Here is a 27411-nt window from a genome sequence, read left to right as displayed (position 1 = left end):
TTTAGTTCCTTCCTTTAATATTCTAGGGTGCAACCCATCAGACCTAGGAGACTTAATGACCTTAGCCCCATTTGATTCCCGAGTACTTTTTTTTCCTAGTGATCATTATTGTACTTATTTCCTTCACCTCCCCGTCCTTTGCCCCTTGATTATTTGGTATATTTGGAATGCTATTAGTGTCTTCTCCCATGAAGACTAACGCAAAGTATTTATTTAACTCCTCTGCCCTTTACTGGTTACCCATTAATCTTTCCCCAGTCTCATTCTCTAAGGAGCCCTTGTTCGCTTTGGCCTCTCTCTTCCTTTTTTATATTGCTTGCTAGCTTATCTTCTCCCTCCGTTTTTTTTGATCATCTGTTGGTTTTTAAAACTTTCCCAACCCCCTGTCTTACCAGTAACATTTGCCGCATTGTATGTTTTTTCTTTCAGTTTAATACTATCCTGAATTTCCTTGGTTAACTATGGTTGATTTTACCCCTTTCTAGAATCCTTCCTCCTCATTGGATTGGATTGGATTGGATTTGTTTATTGTCACGTGTACCGAGGTACAGTGAAAAGTATTTTTCTGCGAGCAGCTCATCAGATCATTAAGTACATGAGAAGAAAAGGGAATAAAAGAGAATACATAATAGGGCAACACAACATATACAATGTAACTACATAAGCACTGGCATCGGATGAAGAATACAGGGTGTAGTGTTAATGAAATCAGTCCATAAGAGGGTCATTTAGGAGCCTGGTGACACTGGGGAAGAAGCTGTTTTTGAGTCTGTTCGTGCGTGTTCTCAGACTTCTGTATCTCCTGACCGATGGATATATCTTTGCTGTGAGTCATGAACTATTTTCATAAATGTCTGCTATTGCTGTTGAGCTGCCTTTTCTGCTAAACCCCTTTCTCAGTCCACTCCAGCCAACTCTGCCCTCCTACCTTTGTAATTACCCTCGGTTAAGTTAAGCAGAATTGTTTCTGACCCAGGTTCTTACTCTCAAACTGAATACTAAATTCTATCATGTTATGGTCTCTGTTTCCTAGGGGATCTTTTACTCTGCGATAGTTCATTAAACCTACCTCATTAAAGATTTCCAGATCTAAAATAGCCCGATCCCTAGTTGGATCCACAACATGTTGTTCCAGAGAGGAGGATTTCAAAAGATGGGACATGTTACCGCTCTCGCTGGCGAGTAGAGTGCAGTCGGTCAAAATGGTGGTCCTTCCGAGGTTTCTGTTTGTGTTTCAGTGCCTTCCCATCGTGATCACTAAGGCCTTTTTTAAGAGAGTAGGCAGGAGTATTATGGGGTTTGTGTGGGCGAATAAGACCCCGAGGGTAAGGAGAGGGTTCCTGGAACGAGGAGGGTTGGCGCTGCCAAACCTGGGGAGCTACTACTGGGCAGCAAATGTGGCGATGATCCGCAAGTGGGTTATGGAGGGAGAGGGGGCGGCATGGAAGAGGATGGGGATGGTGTCCTGTAAAGGAACGAGCCTGGGGGCGTTGGTGACGGCACCGCTGCCGCTCTCGCCGACAAAGTATACCACGAGCCCGGTGGTGGCGGCAACGCTAAGGATCTGGGGCCAGTGGAGACGGCACAGGGGTGCAATGGGAGCATCGGTGTGGTCCCCGATCAGGGGTAACCATCGGTTTGTCCCGGGGAAGATGGACGGGGGGTTCCAGAGCTGGCATCGGGCGAGGATCAGAAGAATGGGGGCCTGTTCATTGACGGAACGTTTGCAAGCCTAGGGGCACTGGAGGAGAAGTTTGAGTTACCCCCGGGAAATGCCTTTAGATATATGCAGGTGAGGGCTTTTGTGAGGCGACAGGTGAGGGAATTCCCGTTGCTCCCGGCACAAGAAATTCAAGATAGGGTGATCTCCGGTATATGGGTCGGGGAAGGCAAGGTGTCAGAAATACACCAGGAGATGAAAGAAGAAGGGGAAGCGCTGGTAGAAGAGTTTAAGGATAAATGGGAGGAGGAGCTGGGGGAGGAGATCGAGGAAGGTCTGTGGGCGGATGCCCTAGGTAGGGTTAATTCCTCCTCCTCGTATGCCAGGCTCAGCCTGGTACAATTTAGATGGTTCACAGAGCTCACCTGACGGGGTGAGGTTGAGCAGGTTCTTTGGGGTAGAGGACAGATGTGGAAGGTGCTCAGAAAGCCCGGCGAACCATGTCCATATGTTTTGGTCATGCCCGGCACTGGAGGGGTTCTGGAGAGGAGTGGTGGGAGCAATATCTCCGGTGGTGAAAGTCCAGGTCAAGCCAAGCTGGGGGCTGGCAATATTTGGAGCAGTGGACGAGCCGTGAGTGCAGGAGGCGAAAGAGGCCGGCATTCTGGCCTTTGCGTCCCTAGTAGCCCGGCGAAGGATCTTGCTAATGTGGAAGGAGGCGAAGCCCCCAGTGTGGAGGCCTGGATAAACGATATGACTGGGTTCATAAAGTTGGAGAGGATTAAGTTCGCCTTGAGAGGGTCTGCGTAGGGGTTCTACAGGCGGTGGCAACCGTTCCTAGACTATCTCGCAGAGCGTTTGAGGAAGGTTGGTCAGCAGCAGCAGCAACCTGTGGGGGGGGCGGGGGGACTGCCTGGGAGGGTGGATGAGCAAGAGATAACATGAAGGGTTGGGGAAACTGGCACGTATGGGGGAGAGCCAGTGTACAAAGCCATGTAAATATATCATTTTGCCATGTATATATCTTGCACTGCGCGATTTCCCGTTATTTTGTTACGGGGGCGGGTTATTTGTAAGGGAGAAATATTGTGTTAAAAAAATTTAATAAATATATATTTTTTTAAAAAACATGTTGTTCCAGCAAACCGCCCCAAATACACTCATGGCTACCTCTGCCAATTTTTGATTTTCGCAATCCACGTGAAGATTTAAGTTACCCATGATTAATGTACTGCTTTTGTACATGCCGTGATTATCTCCTGCTTTATTCTCTATGACAGTTATGGGACCTCCAGACTACTCACACCAGTGTCGTCTTCCCCTTGTTATTTCTTACTCCACCCTTATGGATTCTACATTTTCTGATTGAAGATAATTTCTTGCTATTGTACTTATTTTGTCCCGTACTAGGGACTGTTTAGCACCGGGCTAAATCGCTGGCTTTGAATGCAGACCAAGGCAGGCCAGCAGCACGGTTCAATTCCCGTAACAGCCTCCCCGAACAGGCGCCGGAATGTGGCGACTAGGGGCTTTTCACAGTAACTTCATTGAAGCCTACTTGTGACAATAATCGATTTTTCATTTCATTTCATTTACTAATAAAGCTACTCCAACATCCTTTCCTTCCTGCTTTTCCTTATGGTAAGTCACATACCCTTGAATATTTAGCTCCCAGCTTTGAACTCCTTGTAACCACAACATTGTAATGGCTGTAAGAAATACCGATTAACCTCCATTTGTGCTATTCTATTAACTCATTTATTTTGTGTTGAATACTAGCTGCATTTAAGTAAAAAGCCATTGATTTCACCTTTTTATTGTTGTTTCCCCCCATTGACTCTATTTGCTGCTGGGGATTTTTTATGTGGTACACTCTGTCCCTCCTGTCATACCCTGGGTATCATTACCTAAATAGTTGTCTTGCAATGCTGCCATATCCTTTTGTTTTGTAAGCATACGTATTCTCTCTCCAGAATCACCCAACCACCCCTACTTAGTTTAAAGCCCCCTCTACTTCCCAGTTATGCAGTTTACAAGAACACTGGTCCCAGCATTAGTCAGATGCAGGCTATCCAAATGGTATAGCCCCCATTTTCCCCAATACTGATGCTGGTATCCAATGAACCAAAATCAACTTCGTCAACACTCTTCTTTGAGCCACGTATTCATTCATCTGTCTAATTTTATGTAACATATGCCAATTTTCACAGGGCTCGGGTAATAATCCAGAGATTATAACCTTGACGGTTCTGTTGTTTAATTTAGTGTCTAACTGCTTAAACTCTATACAGAACCCATGCAGAATGTATTTCCTCATTCTACCTCTGTCGTTGGTACCTTCATGGACAACAACAACAGGATGATTCTACTCCCACTGCGAGTTCCTCTCCAGCCAGGAACAGATGTTCCAAACCCTGGCACCAAGCAGGTAACACAGCAGTCTCGACTTTAGCTTCTTGCTGCAGAGAAAAGTGTCAATCCTCATCACTACTGTCCCGTGCTATCACAATATTTTGTGTGCCCCCCTCCCGCCACTTTAATGGCATCCTGTACCACAGTGCTATGAATGGTCTGCTCATCCACCCTGCAGCCCCATTCTTATCCAAACAAGCTAAGAGAGAACCTCAAACCTATTGGACAATTAGAGGCTGAGACTCCTGCTGTCCTGCCCTCTCGGTCCTCTTACCTGCCTCAGCTGCAGTTACACCCACCCCCCCCCCCCCCCCGACCTCCTTCCAAACCAGAATATTCTATTTTATGGGGTGTGACTGTCTTCTGAAACAAAGCATCCAGGCTAATCTGTCGCTCCCTGATGTGTTGCAGTGTCCACAGCTCAGCCTCCCAACTGAATAACTGAGCCGAAGCTTCTCAAGTCGCTGACACTTGTGCAGGTGTGCCGGCCCTGAATAACATCAGTATCCATGAGCTGCCACATGCTCCAGCCTTCACATATCAGCTGTCCTGCCATACCTATGAGCTTTAACCAATTACTTAATTACCTAATTATTTTATTCAATTATTAATCTGATCACAAATCCCTGTACTATTTTAAACCGTTGGAAAATAGACCTTGACCCATCGCATATTCACCAGATACTCACCAACTGCTCACCACCTTCCCTGTAGTGCAGCAGAAACCAATTCCTCGGGGCGAAAAAGCCCTTCCCTCTTGACCAAACTCCCTCTTCACTAAACTCCCTCTTCTCAACAAACTCTGTCCGAAGCCACACTCCGTGCTGGTTGCACAAATAGTGTCTGAATGTATATTCTGAACAAAGGGACTATCAGCCCAGGTTCAAGCTACTTTCCTTACGTAATTAACTCTTTCAGCTGCTGCCAGCAGGTATTAAACCAGCCGGAGTTGCAGATGGGTGAGGGGCAGATGTTTTAGCCTTCACCTCACTGATTGCCTGCAGGTGGGTCCTGTTGGGGTGGAGGTCAGCTTCTCCACCCTGTGCCTTGACATGGCGGGGGAACCTATTGGAGTCTTAGCCCAGGATACGGTGATATTTACCTAAAGGGGCGTGATGGGTTCCACAAGATTTGGGGTTTGTTTATTCTGCACTTTGGAGAGTTGGTTACCGTTGACTTGTTTTTTTTTAAAAGGGACGGGGTTATATGTTGGTATATTTTTCTAAAATGTTGAAAATTGGAATAACAATGCTTTTCAAAAAAAAAAAAACTCCAGGTGTGGTTGTTGTATAGGACTTTGTAGAGAGGGAGTATGACATCTACCCCTTTCTATTTAGTCCTCTAGATAGCACTGTTGCTCCACAGCTCCAGGGTCCCAGGTTCGATTCCCGGCTTGGGCCACTCTCTGTGGAGTCTTCACGTTTTCCCCATGTCTGTGTGGGTTTCCTCTGGGTGCTCCGGATTGCTCCTACAAGTCCCAAAAACGTGCTGTTTGGTAATTTCGACATTCTGAATTCTCCCTCTGTGTACACGAACAGGCACTGTAGTGTGGCGACTAGCGGCTTTTCACAGTAACTTCATTGCAATGTTAATGTAAGTCCACTTGTGACAATAAAGATTATTAATTAGATAGGCTATATAGGCTGTAAAGGGAACATTCCCAATTAGTCTTTTTGATTATTTGGTGAACCGATTCATGATATTTAATGTTCTATATATCTGGACTCCTGAAGTTTCTTTGGACACTGTTCCTTGCTTTTTACCATTTCAAAAATACCTTGCTCTATTCTTTTAGTCCACAGTGAATGACCAACATATTTACCCATGATGAAATCCATTTGTCACAATTTTGCCCACTTATTTTATTTTAAAAATTATTTTATTCTTCCATTTCCATCAGTTCATAAGATATAGGAGCAGAATTAGGCCATTTGGTCCATCGAGTCTGCTCCGCCATTCAATCGTGGCTGATACGTTCCTCGTCTGTTACCTACAATACTACAGACCAAGAACTGGATTGGAAAATCAGCCAGAGCATCTTCTCTCTAGAACACATGACCTAGGAGCAGGAGTAGGCAATTTAGCCTCCCAAGCCTAAACACTTTCAATGTGGTCATGGCTGATCCCATCATGGCCTCACTCCAGTGTCCTGCCCGTTCTCCATAACCCTGCAACCCATTACCAATTAAATATCGGTCCAACTCCTCAAATTTGTTCACTGTCCCTGCATCCACCGCACTCTGGGGCTGGTTTAGCACAATGGGCTAAATAGCTGGCGTGTAATGCAGAACAAAGCCAGCAGTGCGGATTCAATTCCCGTACCGGCCTCCCCGAACAGGTGCCGGAATGTGGCGACGAGGGGCTTTTCACAGTAACTTCATTGAAGTCTACTTGTGACAAGTGATATTATTATTACTCTGGGGTAACAAATTTCACAGATTCACAATGCTTTGGGATAAGTAGTTTCTCAAATCTGTTTTAAATTTGCTACCTTTTATTCTAAGGTTATGACCTCTTGTTTTAGAATGCCCCACAAGAGGAAGCATCTGCTCCACGTCTACCTTATCCATACCGTTTAGCATTTTGTATACCTCAATTTGATCTCCCTTCATTCTTCTAAACTCCAGAGAGCATAGGCCTAAACTGTTCAATCTCTCCTCATTACCCTCATCTCTGGAATCAATCTAGTGAACTTCCTCTGAACTGCCTCCAGTGCCACTCCACCTTTCCCCAAATAAGGGGACCAGAACTGTGTACAATGCTCCAGGTGCGGTCTTTCCAATGCCTTGTATAGTTGCAACAACACTTCCTTACCTTTTATACTCTATTCCTTTTGCGATAAATGCCAACATTCCATTTGTTTTCCTTATTATTTACACTGCTTATAATGCTGCTTGTCTTGTGTGTCAGCGACATGTTTTGATATTCACCTTTCTATTTCCATCATCTAATTTGTTATTAAATACAGTGAATAGTTGAGCCACCAACAGGGATCCTTACAAAACACCAAAAGTCATGTATTTCCAATTAGATTATCTGCCCATTATTACTACTTTTTGTTTCCTACCACACAGGTAATTTCCTAACGAGGTCAATAATTCCATGGACTACAACTTTCAATGGTCTCTTTTGAAGGGCTTTATTACTTCTGGAAATACCTATAAATAACATCCATAGACATTCCCCTGCCCACTATTTTGGCAGAATTAGTCAAATACATGCTGCTGTTCTCTGATCAGCTGAATATTTTGATGGTGGTATTTTCAAATGAATTTACCTGTTTACTTGGTCAAATCATTCAAAATTCTAAAAACCTTAATTAAATCTCCTTTGTTTTTGTTCCTATGGAAATGGCCTCGATGTCTCCTCATTGCTCCCAGTTCTCATCCCCGCTATTCTCCTGGTGAATGTATGTTTTTTTTCAATGGCTTTTATGTCATTTTTATAAGAGTACTGAAAACTACAATGATGTATTGACTAAGGAATTTTCACCAACTGATATTTATGAAGGACGATTCAAACTCCTTTTTGCAGTTGATGGGTGCTTTTTGCAGTTGATGGGTGGTGTGTGAGGCAGGAGGGTATTTGCTCGGGTAGTGGGTGAGAGAGACACGAATGACTGACTCACAACATGTCCTCCACTGTCTATTCCAGAACTGATGTGGAGATGCCAACATTGAATTGGGGTGGGAATGTGATTCACCTGAGGAAGGAGCAGTGCTCCGAAAGCTCATGATTGGAAACAAACTTGTTGGACTTTAACCTGGTGTTGTAAGACTTCTTACTATTCCAGAACTAGCCAACCTTGATACGAGACGTGTGGCGAGACATATGTGAATAAGCAGAAAAACAAGCTGCAGCAAAATTATCCTCAAAAACAGAATTTTGGTTTGAACTAACACTGCTGCTTCATCATAAATGTATAGAACACGTCCTTCAGTGACACCAGTATTAGGGCTTTTGCTTTTAGCTTCAGGAAAAGCTGAAGAATGTCAGCCTGAGGTCCATTGTAGATAACTTCCAACTTTGGCAGGGGCCTGAATCTGGCTGTATAGAATCAGTTGGCCACAAGCCAACTTAATTGTCCTTTCCATTAACTTCCGTGGAAAGAAAAATCAGGCATGGTGCGTAACAGGTAACCAATTTAAGCCTGCCAATTTTTCACCCCATTAAAGTTGAAAGCTAGCCTCATTAATTTTTTTCAATAAAGCTATCGTTTAGGCATTGGTGGCATTAAACGGGCAAAGGATGAGTCCATGTAACAGAATGAGAGCCCTTAAAGATTTTTCCAACATGTGTGCATGGATATCCTTCCTACGGTATCTCACTCTCATGATACATGTGGACGAGGAATGAATTTGTGTAATTCGCAAGTCTGTGATGCTGTCCAAATCCTCTGTAAAATATAATAAAATGTTCATTTTACAACTCCTTACATAAAAAAATGTAATTATTTTCTAATTGTTTTGGTACTGTTATCAATGTTTAAATCTGTTTATCTATGCGACGCAAACAAGTTGTACTTTAGTTGATGTGGTATTCTACTTCAAGTCACACACTATCCTGATTTTTTGAAATATTTCCCTGTTCCTTCAATGTCATTCAGTCAAAATCCTGACCAATCCTGGAACTCCCTACCTTCATTGTGATTGCCTTCACGACACTGACTGCAACGCTTCAAGAAGGAGGCTAACACTGCCTTCGTAAGGGTAGCTAGTGATGTCCATATCACAATTCATAAAATAACATTTTAAAAAATTATGGTAATACCAGTTCCAAGGACCATTGCCATGTCAAATGAACTAAACTTCCAGTGGTGCAAATATTCCAACTGTAAATGAATCTGTCCAGATAACAATTAATGCAGGAAGGCATGGTGCATGAGACAAATATTTAGCAAAACATGGCACCTTAATCGTGTCCCCTGTGGTTTAGGTTCTTTGCCATAATTGCCAGGGAATATTGCAATGTCTGCCCCAGCATAGCAAGAAAAAGTTGAGAAGTGGTGGGGGTAGAAATAAATATTGCCATGGATAAAATTCTTTCTCAAAGCACTCCTGCCTCAACAAGGTGCTCTTGTCTGCAGATGCTGTTCCCAGCAGTGGTGCAGTTCCTCAAGAAAATTAACTCATCATGCCAACAGTGCCAGGCTCCAGTGGTGTCAAGAGGCAGTCCGTTATCTGTTCTGGTGAGGTTTCAGAATATGTCAGAAAGTTCCTTGGTGCTGACTAGTACTGGGAGGAGGTATGCTCCAATTGTTGCTGTAATATTATAAACTAATATATATGAGTTTTTTGCTGAGTATTTTCACCAGCCTTTCTCCACATTCCCAGTCCACACTAATGACATCTGCCCTTAATGTGTGCAGCAATGAAAATAGTCTTGATGCCCCACCTTAATGTGGAGAGTTCACAGAGAGGGGTTTCATCTTCATCAATTCCTCTAGTTGCAAGATAATTGGGTGTTCATATCCCTTCTGGAGAAATTCTGTGTTGCCAAAATTAATCCTGTGGATACCACCTGAAATGGTGCTGAACCCATAAGATATAGGAGCAGAATTAAGCCAAACGACCCATCGAGTCTGTTCCACCATTCAATCATGGCTGGTATGTTTCTCATCCCCATTCTCCTGCCTTCTCCCCAAAACCCCCGATGCCCTTATTAATCAAGAAGCTATTTATCTTTATCTTAAAGACACTCAAGTGACTTGGCCTTCATAGTCTTCTGTGGCAATGTGTGCCACAGATTCACCACCCTCTGGCTGAAGCAATTCATCTTCATCTCTGTTTTAAAGGCTCAGTCTAAGCCTGTGCCCTCAGGTTCTAGTTTCTCCTACTAATGGAAACATCCTCTCCAAGTCCACTCTATCTAGACCTCTCAGTATTCTGTAAGTTTCAATAGGATCCCCCCCCCTCCATCGAGTACAGACCCAGAGTCCTCAACCACTCATATGACAAGTCCTTCATTCTTGTGAACCTCCTCTGGGCCCCCCAAGGCCAGCACATCCTTCCTTAGATACGGGGCCCAAAACTGCTCTCAGATATCCCAAATGGGGTCTGACCAGAGCCGAATACAGCCTCAACAGTACATCTCTGCTCTTGTACTCTAGCCCTCTCAACGTGAATGCTAGCATTGCACTTGCCTTCCTAACTGCCAATTGAACCTGCATGTTAACTTTTAGCGAATCCTGAAGTCCCTTTGTGCTTCTGATTTCTGAAACATCTTCCATTTTAGAAAATAGTCCATGCCTATCTAACCTCACACTTTTCCACATTGCATTCCATCTGCCACTTCTTCTTTGCTCACTCTCCTAGCCTGTCTAAGTCCTTCTGCAGCCTCCCTGCTTCCTCAACAGTACCTATCTCTCTACATATCATGTGCAAACTTAAGAACAGTACCCAGAGTTCCTCCTTCCACATCGTTAATGTATATCGTGGATAGTTGTGGTCCCAACACTGACCCCTGCAGAACACCACTAGTCACCGGCTGCCATCCTGAAAAAGACCCCTTTATCCCCACTCTCTGCCTTCTGCCAGTCAACCAATCCTCGATCCATGCCCGGACCTTGCCCCTAAAACCCTGGGCTCTGCTCTTATTTAGCAGCCTCCTGTGTGGCACCATGTCAAAACTTTGGAAATCCAAATAGATCAGGTCCTTTTGTCTAACTTCCTTGTTACCTCCTCAAAGAAATCTAACAGATTTGTCATGCATGGCTTCTCCTTGACGAATCCGTGCTGACTCTCCTATTTTACCATGCACTTCCAGGACACTGCAATCTCATCCTTAATAATAGACTTTGAAATCGGGCTAACTGGCCTATAATTTCCCATCTTCTGCCTCTCTCCCTCCTTAAACAGGGGTGTTACATTAGCCATTTTCCAGTCCTCTGGGATCCTCCCTGTCTGCAGTGATTCCTGAAAGATCACTACCAATGCCCCACAATCTCCTCCGCTATCCCCTTCAGAACCCTGGGGTGTAGTCCATCCTATCTGGGTGATTTACCCACCCTCCAGCCTTTCAGCTTCCCCAGCACCTTCTCCTTAAGAATGGCCACTGCACTCACCTATGCCGCCTGACTCTCCTGAAGTTCTGGTATGCCAGTGATGTCTTCCACTATGAAGACTGATGCAAAATACCTATTCAGTTCCTCTGCCATTTCTTTGATCCCCATTACAACTTCTCCAGCCTCCTTTTCAGTGGTCCAATGTCCATTCTTGCCTCTCTTACCTTTTATATATCGAAAAAAACTCTTGCAATCTTCTTTTATATCAATAGCTAACTTACTCAGATTTCATCTACTCTCCCCTTATTGCTTTCTTAGTAGTTTTCTGCTTGCTTTCAAGGGCTTCCCAATCCTCTGACTTCCCACATCCTCATCATGTGTGCTCTTTCCTTTGCTTTAATGCTTTCCTTGACTTCCCTTGTCAGCTGTTGTTGCCTGGTCCTCCCCTTAGCACGTTTCCTCCTCGTTGAGATGAATTCCTGTTGTGCCTCCCAAATAACCCCCCAAATCCCCTGCCATTGCTGTACCACTGTCTCCCTTTCCAATCAACTCTGGTCAGCTGCTCCCTCATATCTTTGTAGTTACCTTTTATTTAATTGTAAAACCATTAGATCTGATTCCAGTTTTTCCCTCGTAAATTCTATCATATGTGGGCGCTGCCCCTTAAGAGTTCCTTCACCATAAATTCCCTAATCAAGTCTGCCACATTACATATCACCAACTCCAGAATTGCCTGTCCTTAGTGGGCTCTACCACAAGCTGCTCCAAAAAAACATTTCGTAGACATTCCATAAATTATTTTTCTTGGAATCCGCTACCAACCTTATTTTTCCAGTCCACCTGCCGATTGAAGGTCCTCGTGATTATCGTTATATTGCCTTTCTTCTATGCCTTTTCTAATTGCTGATTTTATTTTCTGCCCCACATCCTGAAGACTGCTCGGGGGCTGTACATGACTTCCATCAGGGTATTTTTCCTTTAAGATTCCTCAGCTCTACCCACACAGATTGTATGCCTTCTGATCCTATATCACTTCTTGCTATTGATTTAATTTCTTACTAACAATGCAACATCTGTCCTTTCAATGGGACACGTATCCTTGGATATTTAGATCCCAGCTCGGATCCCCTTGCACCATGTCATTGTGATGCCCACAACATCGTACCCACCAATTTTAATGTGCGCAACAAGCTCATTTACCTTGTTAAGTATACTGCATGCATAATGCTTCAGTTGACCACCCCCATTCTCATAATTGTCCTTTTTTTGCTGTGCCTGAAGTTAGATTCTTGCCACTTTCTATACTCTCTGATCTGATAAAGTTCTAGAAACTTTACTAACCTCTCATGAGCCCTTGGCCCCTTTTACTAGTTTAAAGTTCTCATTATTAACCTACACTCTCACCTTCTCCTTTGGTTTTCTAATTTTTCATACAATAAACACTCTTTCCCCCATACTATTTAGTTTAAAGCCCTATCTACAGCCCTAGTTATGTGATTCGCCAGGACTCTGGTCCCAGCATGATTCAGGTGAAGACCGCCCCATCAGAACAGTTCCCTCCTTCCCCAGTACTGGTGTCAATGTCCAATGAATTCAAACCTATTTCTCCCACACCAACCTTTGAGCCACGCATTTACCTCCTTTAATCTTATTACTCCTGTGCCAATTAGCTCATGGTTCAGGTAGTAATCGGTGATCATTATCTTTTTGCTTCTGCTTTTCAATTTAGTCCCTAACTGCTGAGTTCTATGTCCTATGTCGTTGGTACCGACATAGACCATGACAACTGGATCTTTACCCTCCCACTCCCAAGATCCTCTGCCGCCCAGATGAGATATCCCAAACCTGAGCACCAGCAACACAACCTTCGGGACTCTTGATCCTGGTCACAGAGAACAGTGTCAATGCCCCTAACTATACTATCCCCGATTACGACTACATTTTTTTCTCTCTCTCTCTCTCTCTCTCTCTCTCTCTCTCTCTCTCTCTCTCTCTCTCTCTTCCCCCCCCCCCCCCCAAAAAAAATGTCACTCATAGTCACACCCTCCTGTCCCTGGTCACTGGCCAACTTCTTCAAGGTAGTTAATCTAAGGGGCGTGACTGCCTCCTGCAACACAGCGTCCAGGTAGGTCTCCTACTCCCTGATGTGTTGCAGCATCTGAAGCTCCGATTCCAGCTCCTCAACGCTGAGCCGAGATTGCACAAGCAACTAATACTTGCTACAGATGTGTTTACTAGGAACGACAATGGGGTCCACTAGCTCCCACATCATGCAGGCACAACCCATTGTCTGGCCTTGCCCAACCATTTAATTTAATTAGTTTTTAATTTGATTTTTAAATTTAAATTTCCAGCTGGTTTTAGTCTCCTTTTCACCCTTTAACTGAAAGTAAATTAAAATAGGTAATGTAAATTAGCAGTTACTTAACAGCTAATGAACTTACCGTTTTCCTTTGACGTCACACTTTGTTTTTCGCCAAGAAACAGTGGAAGGATGAGGTCAAACCTTGGCATCTTTAATAGCATGACTATTGGCATTGCAGCCATCAAATAGCAATGCAAAGATGGACTGGAGCTTGCAAGTTTCAGTTTTGAAAGATCTCCGGATCCCCACTCTTCATCCTACCATTATTTCCAGATCACGACCAAGGGAGTTCACAAAGGTTCAAATAACCTACTGAATAGAGAGAACCTGCTGCATTCATTGCACTTTGGGTGATTTGCGACATGCTACTTTTTGACTTAATTTTCACTTTTCAAGTGTTTTTTAGAACATAGAACATACAGTTCTATGAAGCAAAAGAAGGCCATTCGGCCCATCGATGAACACAGGAAGAGTCTTGTCCATGAAAAATCCTATTCTGCTCAATACAATACAAATAACTGTACTCCAAGCAAGCGTGTCTTTTCACAAGGGTCAGTGCAAATCAGGATCATATGTTATCGTATGCATTGGACTAATTTTTATCAGGTTATAAAAATCCTCAATCCAGTAGCAGGCTACATTGAGGTGTGCTCAATGTATTGGCCTGGTCCATTGTCTACTGCCATGCTTGAATATGTTTCAATAGTTTTCAAGTTGTAACTATTACAGGTGTCCCTTGAATATCTTAATTCCGTTATTCAGGCACTTTGACCACTGGCTAGCTACAATAAACTTCTCGAAGATGCCTACTTTCACATCATGCATACCTGAGTTTAGTGTTTCCAGCATCCCAAGAGCTGCACAGTATCTTCAAGGCTGCTTCATACTCTTATAGCTTAGTAGTGAAAGTTGTGATGTCAAAAGCCATTTTTGTCATCTCCGGGTTGACTTTTCATTTCTACAATTTCTACAACAATAGTTCCCTTTGTACTAGCCAATGAAAATAGACCAACTCTCTTCTTTGGAATACTCTTGCACATATTTATTTGAAACTGGTAATAGATGCATTCTTGAACGAATGGGGAGTTAGTGATAGAACCATGTTATCTCCGATTCTATCCCAATAACCTAATTTATTGAAAACTCCTGGGCATTTTAAATCAATACTCTTGATCCTGTTCACCAACTACTAGTATGGTTATTCAAAATAGAAATATTAGAAGACAATTAATAATGTGTATGAAATTAGCTTCAACTGATCATGTAGAAATGCACCAGTGTAGATTTATTCCCAGAAATATTTTTAGTACGCTCTGATAGGATGAATCTACAGTATGTTTGTCATTGAAATTAAAAGAATGTATAATTTGTGCATCAGTGCTAGTCAAATGTATAATTGCATGTCCACTTTTTCATGTTTTCGTTTTTATCAGATGTTGGAGTGCTCAGTAAACATTTCTACACCAAGGAGACCATCATTTCAAATTGCAGTGTGTTTTTATTGTTTAATGCCACTTTTGTTTTCAGCCATGCTAGAAAGGGATCTTCATCAGCTCCACTAAAAGCTGAAAAATAACTCATTTTTCTATTTCAGTTCCAGTCCAGTGGTGCAAGTTAAACTCCTAATTAAGCGAGTATCTTTCATACTTTGACTAGCTTTTTGGTAATCTTCTGACTTTTGTACCTTTTTGGGTGCAATCTGTTTGTCCTTCACAGTTGGTTCTTCTTTGTGAAACTTCTTTGACCAAAAAGAAGTAACTGCAACAAGAAACTGACTTAAATATTGCAACTAACCCTGCAAAGAGATTTTAGTTTTTCACACACTACTAATGTAACCTATAAATTGCATTTTAAATGCATGGGATTTGTTTTCGTCCATTGTGTTCTGTGACTAAAACTTGAAACTAATACTTTTTGCGTAAATCTGTGATAAGTGCAATTAGTTAAACTAAAATAACTACAATATACTAATGAATGTTGAATGAGCCGAGTGAGGTAAGTGATATAGATTGATATGGGGGAAAAACAATTCTCTTAAGCCTGAGAACTGTAGGTTATCTTTAAAATTCTTAACATTGCAACTTCTTACATCTTGTTTCTCCCCCCCCCCCCCCCCCCCCCCCCCCCAAATAACTTCTTGAGGAATTTATATGGTTTATCACCTCAAGTATAGCTGAAAATTATTCGGATAATTAATGTGTGTGGTCGTTAGCCTATTCTCTGACAAATGTTTTAAACGGTACCATGACGCAAATTTATTTTTATCATCATCTTTCAGGTGCGGCATACTGCCAGTTCATGGATATGTTATTCTCTGGCTGTATAAGTTTGAAGAAAGTAAAATTCCAGGCTAAATTGGAACACGAGTACATACACAATTTCAAACTGCTACAGGCATCATTTAAGAGAATGAATGTTGATAAAGTAAGTATGTTTCAAATTATTCAGGCTGTAGTTACTGGGTAGCAATCTTGACGAAGGATTGAATTTTTCATTGTTCTAGCAAATATCCAGTGGCATTGCAATGGTTACATTAACTAAACTGTTTGAAGGGTAAGAGGCATTGCAATGTTGAAGTTTTCATGGAGGTGGGTTTACACATTACATTTTGGGCAGAAATTTGTAAGTGATGTTGAAATAATTTTTTTTGGACCAGTTCCTGGGAAATCATGGGCAAGAATTTTCAGGGTTTATTACATTCCTGCCAATCACAGGAACCCAGGCAGCCACTTAATGCTTTGAGGAGCATTATATTGGCTGAAGACGGGACTTATGCTCCTCATTTGGGACGAAGTCCCACCTCAAAGTGCTGATGTGGAAAGGGGGCACTTGAGGGTGACCACCTCCCCCCTCCCTTTCCTGCCTGTGCAGGGTGACCTGCCAGCTTCCCTTATCCCTGAACCCCTCAAACCAAATTTTTTTGAGGGATGATAGTATGTGTAACTTTCTAGTTTCTTCAAATTACAATGATGAGTCGTGAAATCTTCTGAAGCATAATAATTTTCTTGTATTATATCTTTGTGTTACATTGGGTGAAATTTAGTTTCAGGTTTTGCCCACCGGTTGAAGATCAGGTGGGAGCCCCCTATTGCTTCTACAGGAAGGCGCAATACAGTTAATTACACTTTGGCATTTAGCTGGCCAGTGTTGGACCTTTCATACAATTAAGGCCCCTGGAGGGCAGAAACCTGCCCCAAGAACTGGCTGCTGCCAGTAAACCTCCAAGGCCTACCCAGAGGATTGAGGCTGGATTCCTGGGGACAGGTAAATGGAACAGGATGGGGATTGCAGGTAGGAAATCAACAGCGATATTGGGAGGGGTCCTGGGGAGGCAAAGGAAGAGGGTGACTTTCTGTGGCGCCGTCCCGTCACGATACCGGGGTGCCTCAGTCGGGCACTGTGGCCATCAATGAGGGACCTCCCCAATATGGGGGCACGGGCATACCCAACAGAGTTTGCTGGGCAGCCTTCAGGAGTCATTCACGACTCTTCGAGCCCTGTTAAATCCCTGACCCGCCATTAAATTCCAGTGGGCTTGGATAATTTACTTTTAAGTAGCTGATTTATTATCCTCATTGGCATCCTGCTGCCAGTTGACTAAATTGGGCTGACTCTACTGTTTCTGATCTTTTGTACTTCATGATTGGTGCTTTTTATTCCTACCTGTGTTTTGCTGGTTGGTATTTTCTGTTTGTTCAGTTGGGATTTGTTCCCATTTAGTGTCTGTGAAATTTGAGCCAGTATGACATGCTGAGGGACTTGAGGCTGTTTTCGTTAGAGAGAAGAAGGTTAAGAGGTGACTTAATTGAGGCATACAAGATGATCAGAGGATTGGATAGGGTGGACAGTGAGAGCCTTTTTCCTCGGATGGTGATGTCTAGCACGAGGGGACATACCTTTAAATTGAGGGGAGATGGATATAAGACAGATGTCAGAGGTAGGTTCTTTACTCAGAGAGTAGTAAGGGCATGGAATGCCCTGCCTGCAACAGTAGTGGACTCGCCAACACTAAGGGCATTCAAATGGTCATTGGATAGACATATGGACGATAACGGAATAGTGTAGATGGGTTTTAGAGTGGTTTCACAGGTCGGCGCAACATCGAGGGCCGAAGGGCCTGTACTGCGCTGTAATGTTCTGTGTTCTATATCACTCCACCCAACAACATATACACTCCAATATAGAACAATAAATCCCAGTTAATCAAATATGTGTACAAAAATATAGAAACATCCCCAAACAATCCCTTCCTATCCATTACCATCAAAGTCCCATTCAAATCCCCTCAATTCAGTCCAAGTCCTTGCTCTTTGACAAATTCCTCCGCCACCTCCGCTGTCTTGGATAAAATGATCCTTTGAGTTATTGATTGACTGATATTTATTGTCACATGTACCGAAGTACAGTGAAAAGTATTTTTCTGCGGCCAAGGGAACCTATACAGTACGTACATAGTAGACAAAAGAATAATCGACATTGACAATGGTACATCAACAAATAGTGATTGGTTACAATGCGAAACAAGGGCCAAACAAGAGCAGCATAGGATATCGTGAATAGTGTTCTTATAGGGAACAGATCAGTCCAAGGGAGAGTCGTTGAGGAGTCTGGTAGCTGTGGGGAAGAAGCTGTTCCTCTGTCTGGATGTGCAGGTCTTCAGGCTTCTGTATCTTCTGCCAGATGGAATGGTCTGGAAGAGGGCAAAGCCTGGGTGTGAGCGGTCTCTGACAATGCTGTCTGCCTTTCTGAGGCAGTGGGAGGTGTATACAGAATCAATGGGATGCTAGCAAGCTTGTGTGATGCGTTGGGCTGAGTTCACCACACTCTGCAGTTTCTTGCGATTTTGGGCCGAGCAGTTGCCATACCAAGCTGTAATGCAGTAGGATAGAATGCTCTCTGTGGCACATCTGTAGAAGTTAGTGAGAGTCGATGCAGACATGCCAAATTTCTTTAGCTTCCATAGGAAGTAGAGACACTGTTGGGCTTTCTTGACTGTTGCATCAACGTGAGTGGACCAGGACAGACTGTTGGTGATGGTGACCCCCAGGAACTTATCGACCATCTCTACTTTGGAGCCATTGATGTAGAAGGTCACACCAAAACACTCTACTTTTATACAGCGCCAATCTCACCCTATTAAAGGCCGCCCGCCTCTTTGCCAACTCTGCCCCGACATCGATAAATTCGGATGCAACTTCCTTTCCACCTCATACCTGGTTTTCTTTGGCCCATTTCAGAACCCGTTCCTTCATTTGGTAATTGTAGAAACAAGCCATCACTGCCTGTGGTGGTTAATTCGCTCAAGGTCTCTGTCGGAGTGTTCGCTGGGCCAATTTCGATTCCAATTTAATTATTTTTACCCAGGATTGCACGTTTCCATTGCCTCCCTATAGACCTTATGATACGAAGATTATTAATGGTCCCACACTGACACTTGATCCACTTGACCCACCTCATTCTCCAGAACCAGATCATTGGATCAAAAACATAGCGATGGAAAATTCTCTTGAATGTACTTCATAAGCTCTTTGCCCCTTCCCGGTTTAAACTATGATAATTAAAGTCCCTTGTTATAACTACTCTTGTCATTCTTGAACCACTCTTCAATTTCCTTCCAAATGTCTTCCCCATATCCTTCCCACTGGTTGGTGGCATGTAAAATGCCTGTAGAATTGCAGTCCTCTAATGCTGTAATGGTTCTTGAATTCTTTCTGAACTTTAACCAAATCAATACTGTCCTTGACCCCTCTAGGTCATCCTCTGTAATATTTCCTTTAATCTTTAGTTTGAGCTTGTGCTGATCAAATTCTAGATCCTTTTGAAGGCAGTAATTTTGTATGTCATCACTAATTCTATTTTAACTGAACATGCTCAGTGATAGCAGGTTGTGTTTGGATTGGCTGCCTAATTGACACAGTAAATGTGATAGAAAGTTCTTTTAAAAAAAAAAATATTTTTTATTACAAACTTATATAAAAAGTTACAACACGTAAGCAATTCTGGAAACAAGCTTCCCACCAAACAAGTATACATTTGGTAAAATCTTTTCCCCTCTTTCATCCCCCCCCCCCCCACAAACGACGAACAACTTCTCAAACATTGTCATGAACCTCGCCTCAAAACCCTCTGCTCATCCCCTGAACTCGTGTTTGATATTTTCCAGCCAAAGAAAGTCATTGAAGTCCCCCAGCCAGGCCGGTTGCCCCGGTGGCGTTGCTGACCGCCACTTCAATAAGATTTGTCGCCGGGCAATCTGAGAGGCGAAGGTCATAACATTGGCCCTCCTCCCCTCCATCAGCTACAGCTTCTCCGATACCCCAAATATCGCCACCAAAGGGTGCGGCCTAACCAACTCCCCACTATCCTTGCTAGCGCCGCAAACACTCCCACCCAGAATCTCTCCACCTTTTCGCAGCCCCAGGACATATATGCGTGATTCGCTGGTCCCCGCTCACATTCATATGCCACCCCCTGAAAAAACCCACTCATTCTTGCCTGAGCCATATGTACCCTGTGTACGACCTTGAACTGTATCAGGCTCATCCTTGCACACGGGGAGGTCACATTTACTCTTCGTAGTGCCTCACTCCATACTCCCCAGTTTATCTCCCCTCCCAGCTCTCCTTCCCATTTCTCCTTAGTATTCACCACCCGCTCACCTCCCTGTTCTCCCAGCCACCTGTATATGTCTCCGATCTTACCATCCCAGTCCACATCTGGAAGCAACAGTCGCTCCAGCAGAGTGTACCTCGGCAACCTGGGGAACTCTTTCCAAACCTTTCTCGCGAAGTCCCTTACCTGCAGGTACCTAAACTCCGTTCCTCTCAGGAGCTCTACCCCCTCCTTCAGTTCCTCTATACTGGCAAATCCTTCTTCCAGATACAAATCCCTCACCTTAATCAGCCCTACTTCTCTCCACTTCCTATACATGCCATCCATCTTCCCACCCCCCCCCCCCCCGGCCCAAACCCGTGACTTTCACACAACGGCATTAACACCGACATCCCCTCTATCCGAAATGGCATCTTAGCTGTTTCAGATCTTCACCGTGGACTGCACCACAGGGCTCCCTGAGTATCTGCTCAGCGCCATTGGCAATGCTGTCGTCACCGTAGCCCTTAAGCTGGACCCCTTGCAGGGTTCTTCCTCCATCATTCTACCCCCTCTCCTTCCCACCATTGCTTCACCTTCCCCATATTCGCAGCCCAATAGTAATGAAGCAGGCTCGGCAACGCCAATACTCCCTGCTGCCTCTGCCTCTGTTACAGGATCCTCTTAACCCTTGGCACCTTCCCCGCCCATACAAAGTCTAAAATTATTGTGTCCAGATTCCGAAAGAAGGCCTTCGGTACAAAGATTGGGAATGCCTGGAAAATGAACAGGAACCTCGGCTAAATGTTCATCTTCACCACTTGGACCTTCCCCGCCAAAGTCAATTGCAGTGTGTCCCACTTCTTGAGATCCTCCCTAGCCTCCTCCACCAGCTTTGTTAAATTCCACTTGTGAAGCATCGCCCATTCCCTTGCTACCTGAATCCCCAAGTAGCTGAACCTGCCTCTAGCCGCCTTAAATGGCATCCCCCCCTAGATTGGCTCGACGACCCAACTCATTCTCCGGGATCACTTAACTTTTCCCTACATTTGGACTTCCGTTTGCGGCTATGCCTAGGTAGGTCGCACGTTCGGCAGCTCCCGCCGAGAATGGACTTTTGGGCTCTTCAGTGGGGCCCCAATGGCAATTGTTCGTCGGCTTCCACTGTGGGAAGGTGACAGCAAGGTCCCCCCGACATTATATGGATTGGACCAGGAGTGGAGCGGCTAAAAAAGTGATCCTGGTGCAGCGAAAGGTGCGAGGGAGGAAAAGCAAGATGGCGGCGGGTGGAGACCAAGCAGCGTGGGCGCAGTGGTCGCAGGAGCAGCAGGAGTTTCTTAAACGCTGCTTTGAGGTGCTGAAGACCGAAATGCTGGCGCCAATGAAGGCGGTGATTGAGAAACTTGTGGAGACCCAGAAGGCCCAAGGGGCAGCGATCCGGGAGGTGCGGCAAAAAGCTTCGGAGAACTGGCGGTGAAGGTGGAGGTGCACGAGGCGCTGCACAAGAGGTGGGCGGAAAAATTTGAGGACCTGGAGAATAGGTCGAGGAGGAAGAATCTTCGGATTCTGGGTCTCCCTGAAGGAGTGGAGGGGCCCGATGCCGGGGCATATATGAGCACGATGCTCAATTCGCTGATGGGCGCGGGAGCTTTCCAGAGGCCCCTGGAGCTGGATGGGGCTCATCGGGTCCTGGCAAGGAGACCCAAAGCTAACGAGCCGCCAAGGGCTGTAGTGGTGAGGTTCCACCGCTTTATGGACAGAGAGTGTGTCCTGATGGGCCAAAAAAGAACGGAGCAGCAGATGGGAGAACACGGAGAACCGAATTTATCAGGACTGGAGTGCGGAGGTGGCTAAGAAGAGGGCTGGCTTCAACCAGGCTAAGGCGGTGCTCCATCAGAAGGGGGTGAAGTTCGGGATGCTGCAGCCAGCGCGATTGTGGGTCACGTTCCAAGATCGGCACCACTATTTTGAAATGCCTGATGAGGCATGGAACTTTATACAGACTGAAAAGTTGGACTCAAATTGAGGGTTTGTCGTGGGGGGATGTTTACTGTGTTTACCGTGTTTGGGGAATGTTCTTTTTGTTTGAGTGCTGGGTGGGGATGGGTGAATGGATTTGATGTGGGGGCTGTGGGAGTCGGTGTTGGAGGGGCAGAGCCCCACAGAGGAAGAGGGGGGGTGGAGGCCCGGGGATGAGGAGTTGGGGTAAGGCCGCAAAAAGGAGCTGCGCCAGAGGGGGTGGGGCCGGCTCAGGAAAGCACGGGCTTTTTCCCGTGTTAGGGAAGGTTGGGGCCGGGGCCGGGGGGGAAGGGCGTGCTGGAGAAGAGTGCACACTGACGGCCAAGGGGTGGGGGGATTCTCTCACTGTGGGGGTCGATGGAATGGCGGGAGAGGCCGGGGTCAGCAGGAGTCAGCTGACTTACGGGAGTGCCATGGGGGGAGCAAAATGGCTAAATGAGGATCTAGCGGGGTGGGGGGGGGGGGCGCGAGTAGCTACCGATCCGACTGATAACTTGGAATGTGAGGGGCCTGAACGGGCCGGTCAAGAGGGCCTGGGTGTTCACGCACTTAGGACTGAAGGCAGACGTGGTTATGCTCCAGGAGACACATCTGAAGGTGGCAGATCAGGTTAGGCTGAGAAAGGGATGGGTAGGGCAGGTCTTTCATTCAGGGCTGGATGTGAAGAACAGAGGGGTTGCAATACTGGTGGGGAAGCGGGTGTCGTTCGAGGCACTGAATATTGTAGTGGATAATGGAGGTCGATATGTGATGGTGAGTGGTAGGTTGCCGGGGGTGCGGGTGGTACTGGTGAACGTATATGCCCCGAATTGGGATGATGCCGGATTTATGAAACGCATGCTGGGTCGGATTCCGGATCTGGAGGTAGGAAGCTTGATAATGGGGAGGGGGAGGACTTCAACACGGTGCTGGACCCAGCACTGGACCGTTCTAGGTCCAGGACGGGTAAGAGGCCGGCTGCGGCCAAGATACTCAGGGGGTTTATGGACCAGATGGGGGGAGTGGATCCATGGAGGTTTGCCAGGCCGCTGGCCAGGGAATTTTCCTTCTTTTCCCACGTCCACAGAGCCTACTCCTGGATAGATTTTTTTCATTTTGAATAGGGCGCTAATCCCGAAAGTGGAAGGAACGGAATATTCGGCCAAAGCCATCTCGGACCACGCCCCGCATTGGGTGGAGCTGGAGTTGGGGGAGGAGAGGGACCAGCGCCGCTGTGGCGCCTCGATGTGAGACTGTTGGCGGATGAGAGGGTGTGCGGGGGTGTATTCAAAGATATTTGGAGGCCAACGACAACGGGGAAGTGCAGGTGGGGGTAGTCTGGGAGGCGTTGAGGGCGGTGGTCAGGGGAGAGCTAATCTCCATTAGGGCCCACAGGGAGAAGAGAGAGAGGAGGGAGAGGTTGGTTGGGGAGATTCTAAGGGTAGACAGGAGGTATGCAGAGGCCCCCAAGGAGGGGCTACTTAGGGAGCGACGGAACCTCCAGACGGAATTCGACCTGTTGACCATGGGGAAAGCAGAGGCACAGTGGAGGAAAGCGCAGGGGGCGATGTATGAGTATAGGGAGAAGGCGAGTCGGAGCACATCAGCTTCGTAAGGGGGAGTCAGCGAGGGAGATTGGTGGAGTTAAGGATATAGGGGGAATACGGTGCGGAGTGCGGTGAGAATAAACAAGGTATTTAGGGACTTCTATGGGGATCTGTGCAGGTCAGAGCCCCCAGCGGGGGAGGAGGGGATGCAACGATTCCTAGATCAGCTGAGGTTCCCGAGGGTGGAGGAGGAGGAGGTGGCTGGTTTGGGGCGCCGATTGGGCTGGAGGAGCTGGCTAAAGGATAGGGGAGCATTCAGGCGGGGAAGGCCCCGGGGCCGGATGGGTTCCCGGTTGAATTCTACAGGAAATACGTGGACCTGTGTGAATACGGATTGAAAAATATTTTTTAGCACCTCTCCTATCGCCTCGGACTCCAAGCACAACTTCCCACTACTGTCCTTGACTGGCCCTACTCTTACCCTAGTCATTCTTTTATTCCTGACATATCTATAGAAAGCTTTAGGGTTATCCTTGATCCTACCTGCCAAAGACTTCTCAAGTCCCCTCCTGGCTCTTCTTAGCTCCCTCTTTAGGTCCTTCCTAGCTAACTTGTAACTCTCGAGCGCCCTAACTGAACCTTCATGTCTCATCTTTACATAAGCCTCCTCCTTCCTCTTGACAAGTGTTTCGACTGCTTTAGTAAACCACGGTTCTCTTGCTCGACCACTTCCTCCCTGCCTGACAGGTACATACTTATCAAGGACACGCAGTAGCTGTTCCTTGAACAAGCTCCACATTTCAATTGTGCCCATCCCCTGCAGTTTACCTCTCCATCTGATGCATCCTAAGTCTTGCCTCATCGCATCATAATTGCCTTTGCCCCAGATATAACTCTTGCCCTGCGGTATATACCTATCCCTTTCCATCACTAAAGTAAACTTAATCGAATTGTGGTCACTATCACCAATTTGGAGGTAGTGCTCACCTACCTCCAAATCTATCACCTGTCCTGGTTCATTACCCAGTACCAAATCCAATATGGCCTCGCCTCTCGTTGGCCTATCTACATACTGTGTCAGGAAACCCTCCTGCACACATTGGACAAAAATGGACCCATCTAATGTACTCAAACTATAGTGTTTCCAGTCAATATTTGGAAAGTTAAAGTCCCCTATAACAACTACCCTGTTGCTTTCGCTCCTATCCAGAATCATCTTTGCAATCCTCTCCTCTACATCTCTGGAACTTTTCGGAGGCCTATAGAAAACCCCTAACAGGGTGACCTCTCCTTTCCTGTTTCTAACCTCAGCCCATACTACCTCAGCAGACGAGTCCTCATCAAACGTCCTATCTGCCACCGTAATACTGTCCTTGACTAACCATGCCACCCCTCCCCCTCTTTTACCACCTTCCCTGAGCTTACTGAAATATCTAAATCCGGGCACCTGCAACAACCACTCCTGTGCCTGCTCTATCCATGTCTCCGAAATGGCCACAACATCGAAGTCCCAGGCACCAACCCATGCCGCAAGTTCACCCACCTTATTCCGGATGCTCCTGGCATTGAAGAAGACACACTTTAAACCACCTTCCTGCCTGCCGGTACACTCCTGCAACTTTGAAACCCTACTCACGACCTCACTACTCTCAACCTCCTGTATACTGGAGCTACAATTCAGGTTCCCAAGCCCCTGCTGAACTAGTTTAAACCCTCCCGAAAAGCATTAGCAAATTTCCCCCCCAGAATATTGGTACCCCTCTGGTCCAGGTGCAGACCATCCCGTTTGTAGAGGTCCCACCGACTCCAGAATGAGCCACAATTATCCAGAAATCTGAAACCCTCCCTCCTGCACCATCCCTGTAGCCACGTGTTCAACTCCTCTCTTCTCCCTATTTCTCATCTCGCTATCACGGATAACAACCCAAAGATAATAACTCTGTCCAAGATTCCACCCTAGCTCCCTGAATTCCTGCCTGACATCCCCATCCCTTTTCCTACCTATGTCGTTGGTACCTATGTGGACCACGACTTGGGGCTGCTCCCCCTCCCCCTTAAGGATCACAAAAACACGATCCGAGACATCACGCACCCTGGCACCTGGGAGGCAACACACCAACCCTGAGTCTCTCTCGTTCCCACAGCATCTCCTATCTATCCCCCTAACTATGGAGTCTCCAATGACTAATGCTCTACTCCTCTCCCCCCCCCCTTTCCCTTCTGAGCAACAGGGACAGACTCTGTGCCAGAGACCTGTACCCCATGGCTTAACCCTGGTAAGTAGTTCTCTTCCCCCCCCCCCCCAACAGTATCCAAAGCGGTATACTTTTTACTAAGGGGAACGGCCACAGGGGATCCCTGTACTGACTGCTCCCTCCCAGCCCCTCTCACCGTCACCCATCTATCTTTATTCTTCGGAGTAACTACATCCCTGAAGCTTTTATTTATGACCAACACTGCCTCCCGAATGGTCCGAAGTTCATCCAACTCCAGCTCCAGTTCCCTAACGCGGTTTCTGAGGAGTTGGAGATGGGTGCACTTCCCACAGATGAAATCAGCAGGGACACTGACGGCGTCCCTCACCTCAGACATTCTGCAGGAGGAACATTGCACTACCTTCCCTGTCATCTCCTCTAGATTAAAAAAAAAGAAAGAAAGAATAAGGGGAGTTATTCACTCCCCTTCTCAGCAAGCACTCACTCAGCAACCTCTGCGCCCCGCACGATAACACCTGAGGGAAAATAAATAAAAATAAAAACTACTTACTAGTCACGAGCCAATCCCTTACCTGCAGGCTGTGACGTCACGGTTCAACTTTCCACTTCCACCTGCCCTCGAGCCTTCCTCTTGATCCTTACAGCGTTTTTTTTTTTTTTTTGGTTAGAGGCGGAGGTAGGGAGGGAAACACTGAAGAAGTGTTTCGGGTTTAAGTGTCACTTGACGAGCTCCTCCACAAACCACCTCCAAGTTAGGGTGAGCATACGGACGTATGCAAATTTCCCCTGCAACGGCCAATCAGCAGCTCCGCTCTACCGCCCTCTGCTGGATGCTTGTCTTCACTTGAACAGCTAGGGTCTCTTGTTCAGGTACACCTCCAAGTTAGGGTGAGCACACGGGCGTATGCAAATTTCCCCTGCAACGGCCAATCAGCAACTCCGCTCTACTGCCCTCTGCTGGATGTTGATGCTAGGTTGCTGGCGAAGGTGCTGGCTACGAGAATTGAGGACTGTGTCCCGGGGATGATTCATGAGGACCAGACGGTATTTGTGAAGGGTAGGCAGCTAAACACAAATGTGCGGAGGCTCCTCAATGTGATTATGATGCCCTCGGTGGAGGGGGAAGCGGAGGTAATGGCAGCTATGGACGCGGAGAAGGTCTTTGATCGGGTGGAGTGGGAGTATCTTTGGGAAGTGTTGTGGAGGTTTGGGTTCGGGGAGGGGTTCATCAGTTGGGTCAGGCTGCTATATAGAACCCCAGTGGCGAGTGTGGCTATGAACCGGCGGAGGTCGGAGTACTTTCGGCTGTACCGGGGGACGAGGTAGGGGTGCCCCTTATCCCCCTTGTTGTTTGCACTGGCAATTGAGCCGCTGGCCAGGGCACTGAGGGAGTCCAGGAAATGGAGGGGACTGGTCCGGGGGGGGAGAGGAACACCAGGTATCGTTGTATGCCGACGACCTGTTGTTGTATGTGGCGGATCCAGTGGAGGGGATGGCGGAGGTCATGCTGATCCTTAGGGACTTTGGGGACTTTTCGGGGTATAAACCCAACGTAGGGAAGAGTGAGCTCTTTGTGGTGCATTCAGGGGACCAGGGAAGGGGGATAGACGAGCTACCGC

General features: G+C 46.1%; 1 protein-coding gene across 2 annotated transcripts in view; it reads left to right on the top strand.

The window, feature by feature from the left end:
- The window catches only part of mapre2 (microtubule-associated protein, RP/EB family, member 2), a 153093-nt gene that overhangs the window by 99285 nt on the left and 26397 nt on the right, over positions 1-27411 (top strand). For both annotated transcript variants that reach the window (XM_072467812.1, XM_072467813.1), the window contains exon 3: positions 15719-15864. In XM_072467812.1, the coding sequence (XP_072323913.1) occupies positions 15719-15864 (146 nt within the window). The remainder of the gene's footprint in view (positions 1-15718; positions 15865-27411) is intronic.

Source organism: Scyliorhinus torazame, chromosome 11 (assembly GCF_047496885.1).
Source record: "Scyliorhinus torazame isolate Kashiwa2021f chromosome 11, sScyTor2.1, whole genome shotgun sequence".
NCBI classification, from domain to species: domain Eukaryota; kingdom Metazoa; phylum Chordata; class Chondrichthyes; order Carcharhiniformes; family Scyliorhinidae; genus Scyliorhinus; species Scyliorhinus torazame.
The sequence above is the reverse complement of the archived record's forward strand: the minus strand, read 5'-3'. Positions and strand labels throughout refer to the sequence as shown.